This window comes from Lissotriton helveticus, chromosome 3_1, assembly GCF_964261635.1.
Source record: "Lissotriton helveticus chromosome 3_1, aLisHel1.1, whole genome shotgun sequence".
Lineage (NCBI taxonomy): Eukaryota > Metazoa > Chordata > Amphibia > Caudata > Salamandridae > Lissotriton > Lissotriton helveticus.
In genome coordinates, this window is record NC_136061.1 from 315,541,347 (window position 1) to 315,566,035 (window position 24,689).

The 24,689-nt window shown below is 42.1% G+C and overlaps 2 protein-coding genes across 5 annotated transcripts in view; one reads left to right on the plus strand and one right to left on the minus strand.

The window, feature by feature from the left end:
- Positions 1–11,973, minus strand: part of GEMIN4 (gem nuclear organelle associated protein 4) — a 31,900-nt gene extending 19,927 nt beyond the window's left edge. Inside the window, exons 1-2 of one of the 4 annotated variants that reach the window (XM_078679877.1) lie at positions 11,618–11,746; positions 1,968–2,189 (exon numbers count right to left, since the gene is read on the minus strand). The gene's annotated coding sequence lies outside the window, so the exon portion shown is untranslated. Of the gene's footprint in view, positions 1–1,967; positions 2,190–6,947; positions 7,158–11,613 lie in introns of all 4 variants that reach the window. The other 3 variants (XM_078679878.1, XM_078679876.1, XM_078679879.1) reach the window with 3 other exon arrangements.
- Positions 11,974–12,357: 384 nt separating this feature from the next.
- The window catches only part of GLOD4 (glyoxalase domain containing 4), a 217,428-nt gene continuing 205,096 nt past the window's right edge, over positions 12,358–24,689 (plus strand). Inside the window, exon 1 of the mRNA XM_078679880.1 lies at positions 12,358–12,526. Coding sequence (XP_078536006.1) covers positions 12,437–12,526 — 90 coding nt within the window. The 5' untranslated portion in view covers positions 12,358–12,436. The remainder of the gene's footprint in view (positions 12,527–24,689) is intronic.

Below are 24,689 nucleotides of genomic sequence, written 5' to 3' on the forward strand. Positions count from 1 at the left end.
TATATTGTTTTAATGGATTTGTAATTATTCTTATTCTTGGTTTGTGCATCTTTTATGGCAGTGAATACGGCTGAATAAAGTACATTATTAAGAAAAATAAACACACTCCAAGAAAGAACTTCAGTAAAATAAAGCAAAATAAACTTGAGCCATTAATAAAGGTCGAACAAAAATAAATTCAGTCTGCACCTTTCTATTCAGCCAATTGGAGTTTTCAATCGTAAACAAAACATGAAGCAAAAGATTGACGGAACTGATATTTTAATTTCAAAATATCACTGAACTGAGGTTTCAAGCTTGGAGGAGCCAATTATTAGAATGGACTTCAAATGCTTATCAGTTTAATTTGCTTAATATTTGGACTTGGCATTGTTCATTTTTGAAGATGTTTGTTAGAGTCTAAGGACACATGCTTTCATTTTTTGTTTACAGGCCTATTTGAGTGAGCCATATTAAAGGCAAAGTCAAAACATCTGTGTAAAATGAATCAGAGGAAGGTAAGGTCATACAGTGCACTCTGAAGGACACATGCTCAGTCTGCAGCGTGGACTATCTGCACTAGAAACTTGTGTGTTCAAAGATCTGGCATATGCGACATTGCTGGTCCAAAATCTACAATAGAGAAGATTCAAGAGGCTCAGCTGCCACCTACAGGCTGCCTATGGAATCTGATATATATTTCACTTTGATTATCTGAATCCAAGGCTTTAGAAAACAGTTAAATTACATTATAGCCTATTAATGCTAAAGTTGCTGCGAGCCGGATAGAATCTTGTAGCGGGCTGAATGTGGCCCACGGGTTGTAGCTTGGAGACCCCGGGTCTAGAGCGTGCAAACACAAACATTACTTTTGTATTAACACACTACAAATTTATAAAATGATACACTAAGTAGTAACAGTCAATAAAGGCACAAACCCTTCCGGTGTGCTTAGTTCTGGTCTGCTCTCTGCTTACAGATTATACAGGGTCTCCTTCATTAACCTTGCTTTCAGTGTTCATTAAGTATTTTTTGATGGGGAAACAGGGTGAAGTACATTTTATGAAGACATCCTGCCTGTAGACACCGCTTAGAAAAGGAATCCAGAGCACAACATCTACATCACTAGGATTGCCTCACTTTCATTGGGGTAAAGTTCAGTAGCTGTGCCTTGGCTACAGAATTTTTTTTCCCGGAGTAGAGTGCCGTGAACAAGACATTGCATGGCTTGCATAAATGCCAGTGCAGATATTGTTTGTGCATTTTAGGAGCATTTCTGTGCTAACCGACTGGAATCATATCTTTGTAAATGGCCACAAACAGCCGAAAATATTGTTTAACCACTCCGAGCAAGCACGTTTCTGAGAGCACTGCATCAATAGACACCTGTTAAATTACAGGAATGCAGCTCTAGCGGCCAACTCCAGACTGTGGTAAGTAGCGTGGCTGATATTAGGGGGAAAGGTGCTATGATGCGGTAAGCGCTAGCTGCACCATAGCACTTTTTAAAATGTTTATTACGGAGGCGGGGCAGGTCGGCAGGTAACAGGGAAGGAGGGATAGGTAGTCTGAGCAACATAGACAACTAAGGGTGGAAGGTGGTTGGGGTAGGACGGACAACAGAGGGATAAAAGGGCTGGAGTAAGCAGCCAGACAGTGAAGGGTGGGAGGGATGTTACTGTGAGAAGTAACATCACGGGAATCAATAGAAGAAGAACGGGTGAGGGCAAGCGAGCCCATAAGGTGGGGAAAATCACGATATATGTACACAAAAGGTACACACTACGGTAGAGTTCTTGAACCCACATTTAAAAAGCAGCCCTTAGAAGATGAGTTGTGGAAGGACACAAGCAATGGGTCCATGCTCACGGGGAGGGACAAACCCACAAACAGGAAGGAAGCCTAAGGCTGCTGACTAATAGAAGCAGTCAAATGAGAATGGCAATGAAGCCTATCAGTGGTAAATAGTGGCCAGACTCCAAACTCACCGAAAGAAACCAACATGTCTCGAAGAGATAACGCATGTGCTGGGTGGGCGAGACCTAAAAAGAACTCCCTAAATGTGCAATCCCTGCTAGTTCAGTGTATTTCTGCATGGAATATGGCAGGTGGCTATTGGCCAGAGCTGCCTACTATGGAACTGGGGAACCAAGTCAGACGATCAGCGTTGGCTCAGCATTCTGTGATTACGGGCAAATCACCTAATCTCCCTGTAAAAAAAAGAAAAATAAACAAATGATTCTCAGTGTTGTGCTTGCATGAAGGAAAAAAAATCTAAATTTTATAAATCACTTCAATTCTGATTTAGAGATGACAAATGCAAGCCCAGCCTTTCCCTTCAGTGAATGCAGGCTACCTTTCATTCAAACATTCCTGTAGAGAAACTGCCAACGCCATGGGCTCAGGGTGTGAAAAAGCCCATCTAGGTACCCGAGCCGCCTATGCTGCCTTTATTTCAGGTTTAGAAAGAAAATATGAACATGATCAAGCTGAAGTAGGAAACACTAAATGAAGGTAAACAATTAAAAATGTAGAATGATAGTTTCATTTCTTTCAAATGCTACCTGAATAAAGGATGTAGCAAAGCCGCACTGTGTAACAGTTGCTCTCACAAAAGAAGTTGTTTATGGCACAAGTAATTGGGCGATGCTCTGTGGGAGGGTTTAAAAGACGAAAAGGAGGACAATCTAGCATGTGCTGACCACCTAAAAGCAATCATTTAAAAGTAACAACAAATAATTAAAAGCAATGGTGACTAAAGAAAATGTTTCGAAGAGAGAGTGCGTACACAGTCTAGGTGAAACCTAAAAACACTAGAGGTAATAAAGGAAAAATCACAAAACAATGCTAAACACTTCTATTATGTAGCCCAAGCTTCCCTGAGCCTTAAACAGATCACAGTCACCAAGGAGAAAGTAAGGTGGTAAGAACACAGACGTTGTGCTGTGGTGTTCAAAACTGTAACAACAGCTTTGTTTCTCTAAATGGCTGTTTATATTGATCTCTTGGTTTCGGTGCTTTCAAAATTGCTGTTTTCTTCTATCTGTGACTGTTTACAGATCTCTCCTGGTTTTCCCCTAAACTGTACTAAGGATCCTATAAGGCAACCCCGTACCCCTTTAAAAACTAAAAAGGCTAAATACACCCCTAAGCCTACCCAGATTATTTTTAAGAGACTGTTTCATCTGCTTTGTGGTTTAAATTGTGTTTGCAAAGTGTATTTAGCTAAAAATAAAGTGCTTTTCAAGTGCACGAAAAGAAGTATTTCGGTGGTTTTAAATTTGGGCCTTACCTGCAGTGTTGAATAGGAGTTACAAAGTGTATTGAGCCCGTCTGTATCCAATGAACTTCTGATATCCTTGCCTCAGGCAGACCTGTTTGTGCTTTAGTAACTGGTCCACAGGCAGCATCTGAAGGCCTGGCCTTGCCCCTCCCACCAGCACATGCTCTTCAGTTTAAGGGAACATGCTCCTAAAATAGTTTTGCTATTGGTTGTTGCATCTGTGTTTTGATTGGTTCCTAGAGCTTGGTTTTCTAATGTGCTTAGGGTCCGGATTGGCAGATAGAGCTAGGGTTCTGATCGGTTCCTAGGGCTGTTTTTTTATTAGATTTAGGGCTTTTAAGGTTAGGGTCTGATTGGTTCCCAGGGCTAGGGTTTCTATTGGACCTAGGACTTGGGGTTTTGATTGGTTGCTAGGGCTGTGATTGGTTAAAAGGACCTGGGTGCCCATTGGCTCTAGGGTTTAGGACTAGGGTTAAGATTGGCTAGGGTTCCAATTGGCCCATGGTCACCTGATCACTAGGGCTATTTAACTTTAAGGCTAATGTCATCTCAGCCGGGCGGAGAGGACAAGGGTAGTTGCCGGGTTGGGCTTAGGGCCAGAAATGCTGCCCTTTTTAGATTTACCAGCAACTACCTTATGCCATCCACTTCTGCATAATAACACAATCTCAGCATACACACAAAATAGAAACAAACACTGACTCCCACCATCAGGAGTACACATATAATACACATCCTAAACCAACTTAACTCCCAAATGTTCTATCCTCGCTAACACCTACCATAAACACTCTAACACAACACTCATTCACCGGCCTCTCATCCATTGCAAAATAAATTTAGAGCCTTGAAAACATAACTCACGAGTTCCACTACCACCCTCAACTCATACACCTTCCACCCTAAACAGACATGAATAAAAAAAAAAAAACATGCCACTCTTCACAACTAATATATTACACAAGGCTACTCTACAGAAACAAAACCGCTCACCAACTCCATCTCAACCACTATCTTGCACCACCTACACACACAGACCCAACACTATTGCTATCATGAGACATTTACTACCAACACTAATAATACACCTGCTACAAGTTCAAAAGAATACTACTCGCTCTTCTAGAAAACAAAGATACACCACCACATCTAAAACCTTTTCACTGACCCACAACATGATTTACTCTTCATAACTGAATCATTGTTTGGAGAGGACATGGCTGCATTGTTGGATGAAGTCGTTCCTCCAGGCTACCAAACGGTCACACAAAATCGAATTGGCAAAAGAGAAGGTGATCTAGTGGTTATATTCAAGGAAACACTAAAGCTTACAACATTTCCAAACAAGGTTGTAAGGCCCTCATAACCAGATGCAACCCTTCGCCAACAACCACCTGTAACGTCTTCTTTTTTACAGAGCAACACCTAGCAATACAACATTCTAAGACACATTTCTAGACACAGTTTCAAACCTTATGGCACAACACTCCAACCTATGGGCCTTGGTGACCTAATGAGTGGCTCCAGGAAGCTTTTGATATCCTAATACCACTAAGAACAACAACCCAGCACAAAAAAAGAGCAGATGGATGAATGTAGAACTAAAACAGTTAAACAAATTGCAAAAGGTGCAATGCACCTGGCTCAAAACAAATGAATCAAGACAAACTCCACCCACACAAACTTAAAAGATTATACAAGTCAACCAAGCCTCGAAAAATCATAAAAATGTTACAAGACCTTCAGGTCTGGTGACTTAAATAATGTATTCGACCAAGTTGTAATGCTCTTGATACATAACCTTGTTTTAAATGATGTGATCCTGGTAAAAAATGCTAACTCACTGAGCTGCCATTTTCTTCATTATCCCATATGAGAGCACCTTCAAATATGGGAGTTCAGCAGGTCTCCTGTACAACAAAACTTGTTTGATTTAATAGACAAAACTTTTGCTCCATACATAATACAAATCTAGCCACATGTAGGATAAACATGACCACGACAAGCATCTTAGTTCTTTAACACTATTGTTATAAGGCAGCGGGAGGCATACTTTTCAAATCATGTTTAAAACCCATCACTTTTAATAAATACATAACTAAAACATGAAGTGGTGCACACTGTCATTTGCAATCGGCAGAATTGAAATGGCCACAAAATTTGGAAAAACAAGTTTGCACATCACCAAGTAAAGTGTTCGAATTGGTTTTGCTCCTATTTAAATCTTTGTTTGTGTCACACTTCTCAATTACCAAAAAATTTGCTTTTGTATTTCCGGCTATATTTTGATATATTTGTACAAATCATTTACAAGCTTTTCAAATTGTATGTGTTAGAAAAAAAACTGAAATCTTAAAGCGTTTGGTTTCACAATAATTGACAGCTCACTTGACAGAAACCTCTAACTGAAGTAAAAGAAAGAAAAATAAACCCCATTTTCCAAACAGCAATTAGTAAAAAGGCAAACTGGCATTTGACCTCTTTCCTTGTAAAGAGAGCAAATGCGTCAAAATAAAAACTAGATTTAAAGGCAACTTTTTGCTCATTCACTTTCTGAATGAGCAGTACACCTGTTCCTTTCCAGATTAATTTCACTCGCCAGAAAAGACCAATAGGTGCCCAAAATAGCTCGACCTGATAAAATAGGCCTCGCCATTGCGAGTGGGCGAGTATATTTTTCGAGGCCTGTCAACTATCAAAAACGTTTTTAAAGAAGGTAATATTTCAACCAGAATTGAACATGCTAAATGTGCAAGTAAAGAATTTTACAAACGTTCGCACTGAATTTCATAAACCTAATGCACAGAAGGTAACTCCCCTCATTACTCAAGAATTTACTGACAAATCATTACACAACCAAAGCAGACATGTTAGACTCCTATTAAAAACAAAGGAAAACCAACAGCACCAACCTGTTCCCAACAATCGTCTCCGGGGATATGGGATCCCAGCCTCTACATTCCTTCAAAAAACTATCAGAAACTGAATTTATGGAACTTGTCAAAGCAAACAGGCCAGCCAGCTGCCCTTCTGACCCTTGCCCACCACAAATCTTCAAGAACATTCTTTTAACTACCTCTGCTGCCACACCAGTAAGAACAATCATCAATAATTATTTAACTATGTGTATATTTACAGAAGACTTAAGAAAAGCATACCTACCCCTATTATAGAAAATAAACCTGGACCCACTGTTACATGGTTCCTACAAATTTAGTAGGGAAGTGGAGTGAATCAGCAAAACTTCATAATACAGGGACCGAGTTTTCTTATATCATCAGTAAATGCTGGTCCGGATAGTTCACATTCCTGCATCTAAACTCCTTAACCTTTAGTTATAGATACTGTCAGCAACCTTGAACATGGCTGCCTTTACTTCCAAGGAATCAATAGAAACAGATCCAACCCTTTCATATGTCAAGGTCTCACAAAGGGAAGAGACAATAATAAATTTTCAAGTATTTACTGAAAAGATGTAATCCTTGTAATTAAAACATGAACTGTGATGATTAGACAGGGGAGACACATCATTGTTATAAGCATTATTAAAATGGTGAAAAATATGAATAATTCGATCATGTTGATTATTCCCAATATTGCTCCTATCACTAACATCCCTACATTAGTGAGAGCATTGTGAGAGAACCCTTCTACCAGACCCAGGTTGAATGATATAACCCCATACCTTGGTGTAAAGTCTCAGGAAGCCTGCCTCAGTGCATTTACGGATGGACTCTGTCTCAGTGTGTAAGCCCACACACCTCTGCCTGCACAGCTAACTTCCTTCTTAGAAGGAATGTCGGGGTCTGCGAATCTGCTTCCCATTCAGAGCTCTCCGCAGCACCCATGATAACTCCGGCGTGAAATGCCTCACCTGACTACCTGGAACCACCTCCTAGAGTGTCCAAAGAAGTAATAAACATTGAAATTACCATGTACTCCAAGCATTGATAAATTCCCAACTAGATAAGTTAGCAAGATCAAACTTTGTTTCTAGGAAAACTCTACGACGCAGCTTCCCCCACTTAGGATTTCCACACGAAGTCCAATCTAATATGTCTCTTGTACTACTTAAACTTTATTAAGCGAATGGCCTCTACCACGAATAATCTTTATCAACTATGAAAAGACAACAACAAATTCAAAAATCTTCTGTGAGACTACTCCTGCATGTAAAGCCACAAGTCCACATCTCCCCTGCCTTGAGGGCCCTACATTGGTCGAGTTTGTGAGTTTTATCGCACAGCCCCCTTTTGCTCCTTTGAATCTCGTGTCATTTTCTGACGGGGTGCTTCTTGATGCACAGTGACTTTTTTTTTTTAAACTTATTTTATTTGGTCTAATTGAGGCTGGACCCTAGAATTTCGTATATGTATAACTGCACTTTGGGATTAATGCTTTTAAATATTTTTTATGTATTATCTTGGGGGTTAGTCAGTAATTTCAATTTATGCATTGCTTCTGCTATCAAATGTGTTCTACCTAAGATATAATTTTGCATTTATTGACAGCAGATAATTTGACTATGAATACTATGTGTAATTGGTCCTGATATTTAGACCTTTAATATATATTTACACTCTATCAACAGCCCTAGTCTGGATATTGGAAATCAGTGATATTTTAGTGTTCCCACTCATGGATCCCACGACCTCTGACTTTGATCTTTGTCAGAAAAAGGTGAGAAAGTGTATGGCTACAGTATGGGCGCTGTAGGGTGATTGGGTAAAGTGTGTTAAGTTTACCCTTGGTTAGGAATGCTATGGCTTGATTACCTCTACTCACAGGAAAATTACTCGCTGGTGCCTTCTTACGGTTGTACTTCCGAAATTAGAAGAAGCACAGTACATGACCCGGTTCTCCTCGATTTTTACTGTGTGTCAGTTGACTTTGAGGTGAGATGAAGGACTTTTAGAAGCAGTTTTTTGATAATTTGGTGTCATTTCAGCGTTTGTGTATTTTATCAGCGCCAACACCCACCTGTATGCGACTGACTTTGATTAGATTTGTGGTATATACTCTTTCGACTGCTCTTTCGAATTGGGTCCTATACATATTATTGATTGGTACTTTTACTTGTACCATTTTTTCTATAAACAGGGGCTACAACGGCACCTCCCTCCTTTACATATTCAAACTAGACATCCTTGCTATTAGTGCTGGAGGAGAGCGGATTGTACTTAAGGTGAGATACCAAATCTGTTCCTGCTCACCCAAACTATGAAATCCTCACCAACTTGGTGGGCTCTTTGCATACCCACATTCATTTAACTGTATACGATAAAATCCATGACATATTTTCCTGAATGGGTTTTCTACATACTATTGACTGGTATCTTTTATCTGGGCCATCTTTTCCTAGGAGAAGGGGAGTTATGGCAGCTTTTTACACTAGACATTCATGAAATTGATACTGAAAAGAGTGTATTATATTTAAGGTGATACACTAACTTTGCACCTGCTCACCCTAACTAGGAAACTGGGTGGGTGCTCCATCTAGGCAACCCCATTGGGTCATCCTACTCAGTTCTGGCTGTTGGTTTGTGTTTTGTATTAGGTCCACCTGGACTATACGTACAGGACGATCCCTACTGGTGACGTTACATCTTGATGACATTTTGGAATCGTTTTCAGGTCGTACGTGTCCGGTCACACTTTAAGTAAGGTGAGATGTTTTCTCACGTTACTGGGCCTTTTGTTACAGTGATTTGTGCGATTGGTGTTTCTTGTATAGGTTTTTTATTATTAAGGCTTATCTCTTTAGTATTGCGGCTTTTTATTATTTTTTTGTTTGTTTTTCATTCTCTGTTACTTTTTCCCTTTTCTGTATTCCATTATTTATTTGCCTTTTCCTTTTGTTTCCCACTATGTATATGCATAGGCGCTTGATTCTGTTCTTGGATTATTATATGATCAAGTGTACAAAATTTGGACAACTTTGGCTGATTCTTTTTTAGCGAAACTCTTTTTAAGAAAAACATTCCATGTGACAATTCGAAGTATGTCTCTGTTGGTTTGACAATTCTCATGTATTTTAATTGTATGTCTAATTGTGCCATTTTCTTGGGTCATCATACATGTATTGTTTGGTCTTGTTATAATATATTTTATTTAGTGAGTATTATGTATTTATATGTTATATATGTATGTTTATGTTATGTATGTTATGATTACAGCCCTGACGAAGTTCCTGTGGCACTGGGGTAACGAAACATGTTGGCTGTGCCGGTTTTTATGACAGAACATTATTAAAGAGAAGAATTTTGGAAAAATACACAGTGTTCGATTGACTTTGACCCGAGTGCATCTTCCTTTCTTTTGGACATTTTGTATAACTGACATCCTCCAGCAGTGGATGCCGGGAGTAGTTACACTCACACAAAAATATTTCAAACTGGTGGAACTCTATGTGCTTGACCTTGGTCTGCTGCTATGTGTTTTTTTTAGCTTACCACCTAAATTGTCCAAGGAAGTAATAAACCTTGAAATTACCATGGACTCCAAGCATTGATAAATTCCCAACTAGATAAGTTAGCAAGATCAAACTTTGTTACTATGAAAACTCTAAGATGCATCTTCCCCCACCTAGGATTTCCACACAAAGTCCAATCTACTATGTCTCTTGTACTACTTAAACTTTATTACGCCAATGGCCTCAACCATAAATAATCTTTATCAACTATGAAAAGACAACAACAAATTCAAAACTCTACTGTGAGACTACTCCTGCGTGTAAAGCAACGAGTCCACATCTCCCCTGCCTTGAGGGCCCTAACTTGGTTACTGGTTGCCAGATGATCCACCGTCAAGCTGCTCTGCATCACCCACAAAGAAATACATGGAACAGGACAACTTTTCATCAGAAATAAAATCAACAAATACATACAAGAAAGGAACCTCCAATCGAAATTGGCACCATGCCTCTAAACCCCAGCATACAAGAAAAAAAAACATGGGTGGTGCATCTTTCTCTGTTACAGCAGCCAAACTATGGAATTCATTATCCCCAAACATTAGATCGTCAGATAATTATCTTAGCATCAGAAGACTACTCAAGAGTTGGCTCTTTCCTACATGACCACCATACTCAAAACACAAAATACAGCATAGGCTGTGAATGTAAACATGTATAATGTGATTATATGCATCTATTTAGATATGTGATTTTTTTTGTACAAATATATAAACTACTTATGGTATAAAAATATATATTCATATATGTCTGCTTAACAAACATATATTACTTATGGTTAATTATATATTATTTATGCTTAACATGTCTATGGCAATACACGGTTTACATACAAGTTATCTGATTGTAGATAATCATAACAATTGTATCTTTATGTGCTTCACAATTGAAATATTGGAGGGAAAAAAAAATTTAATGAAATTTCCCAAAAAAATGAAAATACACAAATAAATTAACTTTATGTACAGCAACACGTGAAAGTCGGAGTTTCTAACTATTTATCCATTTATGCACATCTGAGACTTTATGTAATACAACTGTATATCTCTTTACTATTTTCCGTATATATGTATGCCCAGTGCTTTAAATGGGCCTGTACTGCCCGGGACGGAGTACCTGTACTTTTTTATTTTGAGGGAGAGTATCAGCACTTCTCAAGAGAAATACTATACTTTTAATTGGAGAGTACCTGCACTTCCACGCAAAAAGCAGGTACTCTGCTACAGAGTACCTGCACTTCTATTTTTCCATTTAAAGCAGTGTATTCCTTTCTATGTAGTTATGAATCTATATAATACTTTACTCCTACTGCAAAAAAGAGACCTTCAACTCTATTCAGTGCACTACTTATATCTCATTCTACACCTCTCTCGATATATCCTCTACCTTCACTCTGACTCATCCCAAACATCACTGCACTACTATGATCTCCCTAATAACCCTTCTAGGCTCTTTCCTCCTCAGTTTAGTACTATGATCTCCCAAATCCAACTAACAGACTCACATGTACACCATTCGAATTAACAACTTTTATTTCCCTATACTAACCCACCACTAATCCATTTTGTGTTTCGGAGTAGCATGCTACTTCCCGAAAAGCACTTCAACTCCTCGTCTGGGGTAGTAAAGGCTATACAAATAAAACTACAATTGCATCTAAATATTTCCACACAACTTTAAAACTTTTGTAGTTAACGAAAAGTATTTCAAAGGCTGCATGTATCATAAAAACTAACTGTGTAAAATTACCAGCACCATCAAACTATATAATTGGAACATGTCTTTAAAACGGACTAAATGGCTGGGACCACTGCAATCATGCAGCTTTCGCATCACGAACGACATAGCTATATACATAGGAAAATAGAGCAACTCTTCTTCACCTGTTTGTCTTCTTTAAATGTCTGAGCGTTGAATTGACAGCTCCTAGGAAAGCGCACGCAGTTACCAGGAACTGCAGAATAAATCAGGATCGGTTTTCCTTAGGAATCACACACCTCGGCGTTTGTTGCTTATCCAGTCAGGGATGCACACTTCTCGGCCTCACGCTGGCAGTAAGTAGACCCTGCCCGCCCGGGCTTCCGTTTGTTGTAGCCCAATGCTTCCACGGAGGCATGGAAAGACAGGCAGTTCAAACTGTTTGAAGAGCGGGACATTCGAGTGCTGCAGCAGGCAACAAGGCAGTCCGCCTTGAAACCAGGACTGGCGTGCGGCTGAGTGGATACTTTCCGGAGCAGTGGTGATGTCTCTTCCGGTTAAGCAGCATGAGTTAACCGGGGCTTTTTTTTTTCTAACCATAACCAATCTCACTATTGAGGCAGTAAGCTGCAAAAATCCTTGTATTACTCTCGTCAGCCTGTTAAACTGGGTTTATCCAGGTTTCTCGGAACCGCATTTTGAAGTTGGTTAGCAATCGATGTTAAAGTTTAACCCTTGTACATATGGATGGATTTATAATACCAGTGCTGTTTTAAAACAATTCAAGCTCGCTCACGTCCTTTATTTAGGATGAAAGCACAGATTAGTAATGTATTTAAACGAAGAGAAGGTGGAGAAACGTACTGCCTGTCCCTGTCATGTCCGCCGCTTAGGACAGGCCGACCAGCTGGGAGGATTGACATGCGCAGTGTAGTAAGGCATAACCTGTGTAATCGATACCACGTTGGTTGGTGTCAGGACGTTTGGAGAATCCATATTGTATCATGGCATCCAGAAGAGCTTTGCACTATGTGTTCAAAGTGGGAGACAGAACTCGGACTGCTACATTTTACAGGGAGCTACTAGGCATGAAGGTAGGGAGGGAGGGAAGGTAACAAGAGCAAATCTAGTAAAAGGTGATCATGAAAGTATATATAATGCCAAATTGAAGCCTGTCAAGCGTTGCACACACTACAAGGGAATCTAATGTAGATCACTTTATACCAGAAGAATAGTTGTTTTGTCTTGCATTCCTTTCATGTTTCTGTAGCTGGCTGTCTTGGGTGGGGCTCGCGTCATCTTTGACATTCGGAAGGGATTAATATGCTATATGCAGTGGTCGAAGTGCATTAAAAAGATATTGAAGTTGATGCTTTGTACAAAGGGACCGGGGCGAGTGAGCATGGAGACAAAGGTGTCGCTAAAAAACCCAAAATATTATATATTTTTTTTCTTTTCTCACTTTCAGGTAAGGACCTATAAAACAGGCACACCTTAAATGAAAAATACATGCAAGCTTATTAACTAATCAGTGGCAAATGCACCAGCGTACATTATAAAGCCTCTATTAGTTAATCTACTCCTAAGGCCTGTGTCTAAACCAGAGAGCCACAGAGTTGAATCCTGGTGAGACCATTGGAGAATATTGACTTGTGTACGTTTAGTGCTACGAGGTCCCAGCCTGTGACTGAAAGCACTGTGATTATGTAAGTCAGTATTTTAAACTTGCCTTACACACACTGTAAAACGGACTGCTACAAAATGCGCAGACATGTTTAAGATTTTAAAAAGTGCTTTCAAAATAGAGATTTTAGTAACTCCCACACTGTATAGCGCAATTTAAATGTATGCATTACTGATGCCTGGAGCACCCAGACATTTTTAATAAGATGTAGTCATTTGTAATTTGAAGCAAAGAAGAAACACGTTTATTTGTAGTATTTCTAAACTACATTGACTTCTAACAATACCACAATTGTATCTAACGCTTTGACGTTTGGTAAGACTTAATAAACATAGTTCTTCAAGTTTTCTATTTATCCACTACATGTAAAAAATTTAGCTAAAACAGTATTTGGATGAAATCAGAAGAGCCAACACATGGTTTGTCTTAAAAGACTTCATCAGGGCAGCTATCGTGTTTCACCAATGTATGCTAGCACATGGAATTTGTATCAATTTAGAAGCAGAATGTAGATAAGGGAAGAAAGTATCTGAAAAGTGAAGACGCTGATGTAATGTGTGCCACCAATCCAGAATAGAGGGTGCCACAGGTGTGCTCAAGTAGTATATGTTGATGAGTCCAGGTGTGCGTGGATACTGAACAAGTAAGTCAATGAGCAACAGAGCCTCTGATGTTTAATAATGCTTCACAAATCACACACACACAGTGCTGGAAAATTCACGGCCAACCCCCTTGATAAGGGGTGTCCTCGTACCAAAACCGCTTGTAGAACTAAAGCTCACGTACACAGCCTGAGAGCCACATATGTGAATACTGGTTAATGCATTGGAGAATAATGACGTGAGTATCGAATGTTTAGTGCTACGAGGTCCCAGTCTGTGACCGAAAGCACTGTGCAGCAGTAATACGTTGTAGGAGTCATTTGATTTTGCAGTTGACTAATTTGCTCCTACTAGCAGCATGGGTGCAGTCTATGGTAGCACTGTTTACATATCCCTCTCTTTTACTAGCCACAGTAATAGGGTAGTACCCGTGTGGGTGTATTTTTTTACCACTCCTGCCCTCCTTTGTCATAGCAATTTATTTTTATACCTGTCCTTTAAAAGCACACACTTCATAGCTCAGCTGGTAACTCACTTGCAGTACCACTCAAAATGAAAAGATCTTGTCTCATCAGGAAGTTTCAAGTGCTGCCATCAAGTAAAGCCAACGCCGGGTTTCAAGCAGCCCTTGCATTTGCAGATTAACCAGTTGTGTACATTTTACATTTCTTTCAGCAAGCAGGCACCCTGTAAAGGCTTGTTTAGGTGTCTGTTCCTCCCTTTGTTTCACAGCACATGAGACTCCCTGCCTTACAAGTCAGCTGAAGCATTTCAGTTCTTGTAATTATAAGATCGTCCTCTTTTTACAAAAAGCTGGGGCACTGTTCTTCTTAAATTAGAAATGTATGGGCATGTCGTGCCCCTAGGACCCCGTCCACTTTGAGCGTTTCTACCCTCTCGCCGTGCTGAATTGCAGTATGAGGCCCCTGTACCTCCTGCACAACCCTCTACAAGCCTATAAAAAGTCCCTCCCACCTCATGTTCCTTTGTTGTGTGACTCGTGCTGGGGCGGTGCTGTACGCCTGTCCAGCTCGTTCATCATACGCTTCACAGCCTTGCCGTGCCGGTGGTGGGATGCGTAGTGGTATGGCGAGGTTGGTCTTTGGTTTTGGCGGGGAGATTGAATACGGCTTCTTCGCTTTAGGGAGGTAAGTCTGGAGGGCTGCGAGCCCAGTTCCCTGCATGGCCGCTTGTTTGCTGTGCAACAGGCTTGAGCATGCACTTTCCTTCTTGTGTGTCCACTTCCATGACTGGGATTGTAGTACCTCCCTCTGGTTGGCTATGTGAGGGTGGTGTCTGGTTGCCAGGGAGGTGGAATGGCTCCTCGATGGCTGCATTGCTATTTGTTTTCTTTTGGCTTCTCGAGCTCTCATCTGGTGTTATAGAAATAATCTGGGGGCAATTTTTAATTATATTTTGGGGCAAAATTCCATTGGTGGTGATATTTGCTAAATACTGATTGGCCCCTCAGTTGGGGTCCCTGCTTATAGGTTGTGGGGCTTTGAGGGGAACAATATCCTATTGGCCCTCAGGGGTATTTAAAGAAGATATTTTCTGCTTTACCTTGTATGTGATTTACAATGGAAAGGCGATCAGCTAAGCAACGACATTTCAGGTCTCCTTCTTCTGTGGAAGAGGGCGCCAGGGAACAGGATAAGCAATGTGGGGTTCAGAAGGAGGCCCTATGGCTGGTTCAGCTTCCCTCATGGCGGTGGAAGTCCAGGATATGATCAATGCTGCAGTACCTAAGGCTTTGGCTACTTAGCTCAGTTCCAAGAAGGCTTCCCCGCATCTTGACAGAGGCATGGATTCGGATATCTTTGTGGACTTGGAACATGAGAAGCAGGTTACGGCTGGAGGCAAATTCATATCCGGAATGGAGCTGGCAGACATCCTGTCAAATTAGAGATAACCTGGCGATAGAGCCCCCTTCAGCGCAGGGGGCTGCTGAGGTTTTGTTTCTGCAATTTGCAAGGCCTGCTACACTGGTGTTGCCTTTGCAATCCAAGATTAAGGATTCCATCTTCCGTTCCTGGGAGGAGGCTGAACACACGCAAATTCCACAATTTCTGCAGAAATGTTATACCCTGGATAAGGTATTTCCCCACACCATTAAGGTGGATTCTATCTTGGCCCCTATGATTGGCAGTTCTTCTTTGAATCTGGATGACTGCTCCCCCTCCGACCAAGTGGATCGCAAGTTAGATTGGGGCCTGAAGAAGTCATTTGAAGCATCAAATCTGGTTTTATGGGCTGCTTCCTATGGGGCTTTGGCTGCTTAATCCTTGGTTAAGGGTTTCGAGTTCCTAGTGGAGACCATGCAAGAGGGTTCTGATTTGGCTGATAGTCTCTTGCACATGGAACAACAGGCGAAATTCCTGGAAGATGTGTTGGTAGATGTGATTAAGGCATCTTCAGTGGCTTCTGCATCTGCAGGCATGACCAGACAAACCTCTGGTTATGAACCTTGAGGGTGAATTTGGAGGAGAAGTCTTCCTTTCTGAAGTTGCCATTTGAAGGGGACACGTTGTTTGGGGAGCGTTTGGATGGACTGATTAAGAAATCCTGTAAAGACAAGAAGCATACCTGGTCGTATAGGTCTTTGACATTCAGAAGTCTGTGAGACCCTGGAATTGTATGAATACCAGGAAGTCTAGTGACTTCTCTTGCAAGGACTCCCATTCTTATTCTTTCTGCAGACAACAATTTCAGCCTAGGAAAAACAAACAACAGGAGGCGTCAACTAAGGCTGGCCCGTTCAAAATCAGCGGTCCTGATTATGTCCGGTCCTCGGATCTAGGTCAGTTGGGAGGCAGGTCAGGAGGTTTTCTGCCAGAATGGACTTTCTCCGTCTCAGACTCCTGGGTGCTGAATATCATTCTGAGCAGTTATATAATCAACTTCGTCTCTCCTCCTCCCGGTTTGTGTTGCATCCTTGCTCCTGGCTCCAAGAACCTGGTGCGGAGGGAGGCACTGTTTGCAGGAATGGCCGATCTGCTACAGAAAAATACTATCATCCCTGTGACTCTGTATCAAGTTGGTCAATCCTTTTTTTGGACCAGAAGGTGTTAGGGGAATTTTGGCCTGTGTTCGATCTGAAGAATCTCAATCGCTGGGTGGCATCCATCCAAGTCAAGATGTTGTCATTTGCAGAAGCTCATCCCTCTGATATCTCCTGGGACTTTATGGCGACCATTGACCTGACGGATGTATATCTCCATGTCCCTGTCCACCGAGTCATCAGCAGTTTCTGAGGTTTGCTGTGTGCATGACTCATTTCCAGTTCAGCGTTCTTCCCTTCGAGCTTAAGTCTGCCCCCTGTGTCTTTTACGAAGGTTTTGTCTCCTTTGATGGCTGTTCTTCACCTGCAGGGGATTTCCATCTTTCTGTACCTCGACAACTGTCTGGTGAAGGGGCCTTTCTTCCCCACACCTGTTCTCAGGTGGCCACAGTTCTGACTTTTCTGTCTTGTCATAGGTGTTTGGTGAATGCAAAGGAGTCCTAGCTGATACTGGCGCAGGACCTCGTCTTCATTAGGGCTTGGTTCTGGGCACACCTTGGTTTGGTGACTCTGCCAGATTCAAGGGTGATCAAGATTCATGATCATCTGAGGAACCTCTGCTCAACTCCTTCTCAGCCAGTTTCATCCTGGATAAAGGTGCAGGCCAATCTGGTGGCCACTGTGTTTCTAGTTCCCTGGCCTCAGTGGTATCTCAGTTTTCTGATTCTGATGAGATTCATCTTGAGTCCATGGATTCCCAGTGAACAGAATATGGAGTTTTTGATTCCGGTGACATTGGCTATTTGTCTTACTTGGGATGGTGGTATAGGCAATAGGGTATAGGCGCCAAATTCCACCAAATATATATATGGGTCAGTTCTGAGTAGTGACAGTGCTGAAGGGTTTGAGAGAACCACCTGTCTCCCTAAAGTTTGCGGCCTGAGCAACAAGACAACATAATAAACATTCCCCAGCACACATAATTTCAATAAATGACAGTTTCAGTTGTTATTCACATGTAATTCAATACACAACAAATCAATCAGTCATTTCTTTCTTCTTTAAATCTTTCTTCAAGCCTTTAATGAGTGAACTGTTCCCAAGCGAACACGCGTTTTGTTGCCTCAGTATAGTTGTACATGCGACTTGTTCACGTCTAGGTAAAAGATAACATGTAGTCTACCATTACTAATTATCTGCATCCATTTGTTCGCAAAACAAATGTGATCCCAGGGAATTTCCAAGTGATTGAGTCCAAAATGTATACTAGCACATTCACTATCTGTGTTTGTGCATGCAGAAAATTGTATAGTGACATTTCTAACTATATATAATGGAGTGAAGATGATTGAAAATTGTGTCAATCATTACAACATAGCACACGATGCGCGTGACATTGTGAGATTATGTGATGGAATCTAATCCTATATGTATAGTTTTATTTTAACCAATGGCCACCCAGAGCATCATTGTGTCACCCAGTGACAGACGTGAAACACCACCGTAATCCCCAAGCTCAAACATCTCTAGTGTCTAAGCCCAAAAGTGCATTCCATATGAGGAAAAAAACAACCTTAACGGATTCACTAAGTAGCAGTCTGTCAGTAGAATAGATATATTACTGTCTGCTGCGATCTTCGTATATTTAACAGTAAGCACTGTACAATGTTTAACTGCCTTAGAAACCTCAAATTTCATACGTAAATAATGGGGATCACATTTGTTTCGCGAACAAATCAATGCAGATAATTAATAATGGTAGACTTCGTTATCTTTTACCTAGCCGTGAACAACTTGTATGTACAACCATACTGAGGCGACGAAACACGTGTTGGCTTGGGAACAGTTCACTCATTAAAGGCTTGAAGAAAAATATTAAGAAGAAAGAAACGACTTATTGATTTGTTGTGTATTGATTTACATGTGAATGACATCTGAAACTGTCATTTATTGAAATTACGTGTGCTGGGGAATGCTTATTACAGTGGCTATTTGGATGGAACTTGAGTGGCGGTTAGTTCCCTCCAACATTCTGAAGGGTGTTTCCTTGTCTGCTCCTACTTTGGTGGTTGTCACGACGGATGCCAGAGGGACTGGATGGTGGGGGTCGAGAACCCTCCAGGCCAGAGGGTTCGGGGATCTCGGCCAGGGAAGTCATCAACTGGAGGGAACTGGAAGCGATCCAGCTTCCCCTCCTCTATTTTTGTCACCTGCTTTTGGGCAAGGACGTGGTCATTCAGACAGAGAATTCCACTGCCAAGCCCTACATCAACCGCCTGGGGAGAAAAAGGGCCCTGCCTTTGTCTCAAGTTGTGGATCAACAGTTCCTATGAGCTTAGTCTCCTATGAGGTCTATCCCGGACATTTACATTCAGGGGGTTCTGAATTTTAAGGCCGATTTCCTCAGTAGGGAGATAGTCCTCTCAGGAATTCTCTCTCTCCCCAGGTCTTTGCCCGGGTGGGTCTGTTTGCCAGTCTTTGCAATACCCTTCCACAGTTTTGTCCATGGGATGGAAGTTGTCGACATCAGGAGTCGATGCCCTAACCTGTCCTTGGCTGTCTGGCTTGATGTTTGCTTTCAGGCCATTTCCTTTAATCCAGAGGTTTCTGATTCAGGTACGGAGGGATAAGGCTTGGGTCATTTTGGGGGTTCTGGGACAGCCTCACTCTATTTGGTTTCCTCTCTTCATAGATAGGAAGGTGGGTCAGGAGTGGCAACTTCCCTTGGTATCATTGTGGAAAGCACACCTCTGTGGTCTGGATAATTCTCTTATCTACTTAAATCTAAAGGAGTACAGGTAGTCAGAGGTAAAGCAGAGCAGTTTATTCACGCTTTAGCAGGTGCAAAACCAACAAGGAAAAATCTGTTCTGTGAAGGGAATGTACAACTGAAAACCATCCTCCTTTCATATTTATACTATATTTCAAACAATTCTGTATGCAGACTCCACTCCCCTCCCCTAATCCATTGTAAATTTCCTTCCAGTTACACATACAAAAATAATACCTAACCACACTACTTTTTCAAGGCAAGTAATGTAAGAGAGAATCACAGACCTTGATTAATTGCAAATTAGAAAAAAATGTGGCTTTACATTTCATAGAACTACAAAGGTTTAACAAGGTGTAATTATTCTAGCAACCATTCAGTACTTTTCCAAGGGCATGGAGAGCAAAAGAATGCACAATGTCAGCTCGTACATGGACACGTTTCTCAGACAATGTTGTACAGAGTCAGGTGGATTTAAAAAATGGCTGCACTCATGTTCATATTATAAAACCTTTTCCTCAAATGGTTCTTGAATATAAGTTCAACATTTTGAAATTACCTGCTATCACTAACCTATAGTATCAGTAGTAGATAATTTTGATTGGCAGCTCATATCATGATAGTAATTCATTTCAGATATTCTTCATTATAGGGTTGTTAGCAGGTAAAATAAGGAACACATGGGTCTTTGTAAGAAGGCTAATCTCTGAGGGCAGTAACACTAATGTTCATTAAATCCTGTATTTCTTTTTCTTGCACTATAAGCATATTCTGTTGTGGAACAGAAACTGGAGGGGGCTTGCAGGCGGAAAAGAGCATGCTGCAGCACATGGGAATAAAATTCACACATAGACAGCACCCTAAAAGAATCCCACCTATAACCAAGGCTATCTCTAATAGTTGACAACCCCATGTGAGCAGTACTAAACCAACTTGACCAAGTCCAGTATCCAGATGCATTTCAGCAGCAATGTTATGAAGTTTTTGAATGGCGAAATTCCCATAAGGAGCGTTATCTGGGATATACACACAACAGGAACTACCAATTAAGTGGCAAACCCCCATTCTCTGCTAGAAGAATGACTAAAACAATACGGTTTTGAAGGGAAACAAGACAGATAGCTTGCATTTCTACAGTGATGTTACTGAATGCACCAGCAGTCGCATTAATAACAGCTTCCACTACCCTGATCAATCGGCAGACCTGTACACTATTGGCCATGAGACCCCAGAAAGGCACCAGACCCTTCATTGCATCAATTTATTGCAGCAGCGTGGTATCTGTCTGGTCAACCTGTATTTCTCGTTTATTAAGTCGATGTGTCTTGTGATAATCAGAGGGTGCAAGGTAAGTGGAAGGGAGAATACATGCAATATAACATCTGCCTGACCATCCTTTAGGGAGCCAGACATAAGCCTGATTACCACAAACAAAATAGGTGTTTTGCGAGGCCACAAATGATGGGGAACTAGTGCAATACAATATCACTGTACAGGAGCAAATAATATTCACAACAGCAAAGGGCTTTTCACCTTGAACACAAAAGGGGGTGCTATGGGCATGCACAGGTATGGGTATCATAGCCACCTTGGACAGCTTTCTCTCATTAAAGGATAATAGCATAGAGGAGTTATTATAGCCTGTGAATTCCTCCCTTTCCCCCATGGTGCCACAGATCCCAACATCATTTGGCCAACATAGATAATAGATGTGACCCATAAATTGGCTCTGTACAGTCTTAGTAAGTTTGATATAGGAAGCAAGATTCAATTCCTACCAGGCACTGCAAGACCCATTGTAGGATAAAGGTAGAGGAATATGAGGGGCCTTCCTTTTGATTGAAGATGGCAGAAAGTCCCATATCCAACAATCTGTAACATTATAGCCAAGATGGGCACTATGTAAAACCTAACTGAATGTATTATTCATATATTGCAAGCAGTGTGCTTGCTTATGAGAGGCGAAAGTTATGTACTGATGCTCTAGTATTGGTGTGGTGACTGATGTCACTGACTTCGTGACTGGGTGGTTTTCTTCTAACCACCAGAACAACCCTTGCATTCCTAATATTATAATCAGAAGACACAGAAGCACAAAAACTTTCACTTTCTAGGTCCATAATTGTTGTACACCAGACACTGGAGCCCCCCCCCCCTCCTGCCACAGATCAGAGGGGGATTTCCCACCCGGTCTCAGTTCAATACTCCTAGTCTTACCCATATTATATTATTTGTCTATTATGTACAAATATCTGTTCTTGAAGAGTGTTTGAGGCTTCTCCTAATATTTGTCTTTATGTTCAGGCTTTCGACACGGTCTGCCACCGCACCCTAGTACAGCGGCTCAACAACGCCGGAATCCAGGGGAAGGCACTGGAATGGATCATCTCCTTCCTCGACGGAAGAACACAGAGAGTTCGCCTACCACCGTACAAGTCAGAGGCCTCCGAAGTCATCTGCGGCGTCCCCCAAGGTTCATCTCTGAGCCCCACCCTCTTCAACGTCTACATGAGCCCCCTCGCGGCCATCGTACGCAAACACAACCTCAGCATAATCTCCTACGCCGACGACACCCAGCTGATCCTCTCCCTGACCAACGACCCCGCCGCCGCCAGAACCAACCTGCACGAAGGGATGAAAGAGGTAGCCGAGTGGATGACGACCAGCCGCCTGAAACTGAACTCGGACAAGACGGAGGTCCTCATCCTGGGCTCCTCGCCCTCCGCCTGGGACAACTCCTGGTGGCCCCCCGCCCTGGGCACCGCACCCAAACCGACAGACCATGCGCGCAACATGGGCTTCATCCTGGACACCTCCCTCTCCATGACCAGGCAAGTCAACAGCGTCTCCTCGGCGTGCTTCAACATCCTACGCATGCTACGGAAGATCTTCTGGTGGATCCCCACCGAGACCAGGAAGACCGTCACCCAGGCCCTCGTCACCAGCCGACTGGACTACGGCAACGCCCTCTACGCCGGTACCACCGCCAAGCTCCAGAAGAGACTCCAGCGGATCCAGAACGCCTCAGCCAGACTCATCCTCGACATCCCACGAACCAGCCACATCTCCGGACACCTGAGAGACCTTCACTGGCTCCCCGTCAACAAAAGAATCACCTTCCGCCTCCTCACCCACGCACACAAAGCCCTACACGACCAAGGCCCGAGCTACCTCAACAGCCGAGTCAACTTCTACGCTCCCAAACGCCACCTCCGATCAGCCAACCACGCCCTCGCCGCCGTCCCCCGCATCCGAAGAGCGACTACAGGAGGAAGGTCCTTCTCCTACCTGGCCGCCAAGACCTGGAACTCCCTCCCGACCGACCTGCGCCTGACCCAAGACCACCTCTCCTTCAGGAAGAAGCTGAAGACCTGGCTGTTCGAGCAGTAGCGGCACCCCCCCCCCCCCAGCGCCTTGAGACCCTACGGGTAGGTAGCGCGCTTTACAAGTGGCAATGATTGAGACTATCTTTTTTTCTTTTCTTTTCTACCCGTCCCTTCCTTGGATAGATAACCTTGTTTCTGCAAGCCTCTTTTTTTTTTCTTTCAAAAAGATAAACAAACCCAAAACACCTAAAAGCCAAAAGCAAAGTAACGTGGCTAAGACCTCCTAAAAATCCATATCTATTCTATTAACACCTTGGCTGCTAGAGATATTTTCCTCCTGTGCTGCATTCCCTGATTTCCCATTGTTCATGACAAGGTCAGCTCGTCATTAGCACAGCTCCAGTGTGCCTCATGACGAGCTGAGCTCGTCATGAGCATGGAAGGGGTTAAAGAACATCAAGAGTTCCCAGTGTCCTTTACTTCAAAGCCTCACTGGCAAGCTTATGTATGGGTCCAGACGTTGGCATGGGTTGCTATCTCTCCAGAGGTCATTTTTTCATTCAGAGTGTATAGTTTTTAACCATCCTAAGTCTCAAATTATACCTAGCGAATCACAATCCGGATTCTCAAATAGAGGTATTGGTATCAATTTGGGCTCAGCAGGAGTGAAGTTGATCAGTGGATACGCTACTTCTCCTTCTTCAACCAGCTCACCATCATTAAAAGATACTTGCTGTGGAATTTGTTCACTTTCCAAATCAGGAATTTCTTGCTTCACACACTGATCATAGAACACAGGCAATGGAGCTTTCTTAATGTGGATGGCATGAAACCAGTGTTTGTGACCCATGCACTTGACAGCACTCTTTGAGTGGCAAGTAGCACTTGCACCGCTCCTTTCCAGCATGGCTCGAGACTGGATATCCTCTGAAAATGATGGGTTAAGACCCAGTATCCAGGCTTCAGATTATGACCTGAACCTTCAAGACAAGGAGGGAGACTGGCCTTCACCTGTGACGGAATCAAACGCACATCTTTAGACATTTGCAGGTCTCCCCATGACTACCTGAAATGGAGATACATCCATTTCGTATTGCACATTGAAAACAAAGCGTTGGGCAAAGCATCAGGCCATTTTAATTTTGTTTTGCACATATCTTTCCCAATATCCCTTTCCGTATGCCATTATACTTCTCCACGAGGCCCGCTGCCTGAGAATGGTGGACAGCATGGAACCTTTGCCTTATTTGCAAGCATTTGCAGGCCAGGTCCATCACTTGGCCAATGAAGTGTGGCCCATTGTTGCTGCAAAGAACTCTGGGCAAGCCAAATCTCTGGTAGTAGTGTTGTATCTCTCTAAAACATTTTAAGGTATTGTTAAACATTGGTACTTCAAGGACCCATCTAGTTCGTCCTGTAACATAAATTAAACTATATTTGGATCTAGCTGTTTCATCTGTAAAAGCATTCACCTGACCTATCTCATCAATAACCTTTTAGTGGGCAGTGCATTTAACAATGGCAATTTTTTTTGGTTACATCAGGGCATCCAATAATTTTACTATGAATTCCCCATGCTGTATTTTAGTACTATGTGAGGTCAAAAAGCCTCTCTTTCCATAATCAGCCAAATAAGTGGGCAACGCCAAAGGCGTACTGGCTGTCAGTATAAATATTTACAATCAGATATTTACTCGATTCACATGCCCGTGTAAGGGCAATTACTTCTATTTTACACGACTTTACCACTGTTTTCAAAGTGGTGATGACATATGCAGCAGTGTCTGTACCATTCTTTAATTTGAAACATGAACCATTCACAAACAACTCTCCCTCTGGGTCTGATATGGGAGTATCTGTTAGATCTATCCGTC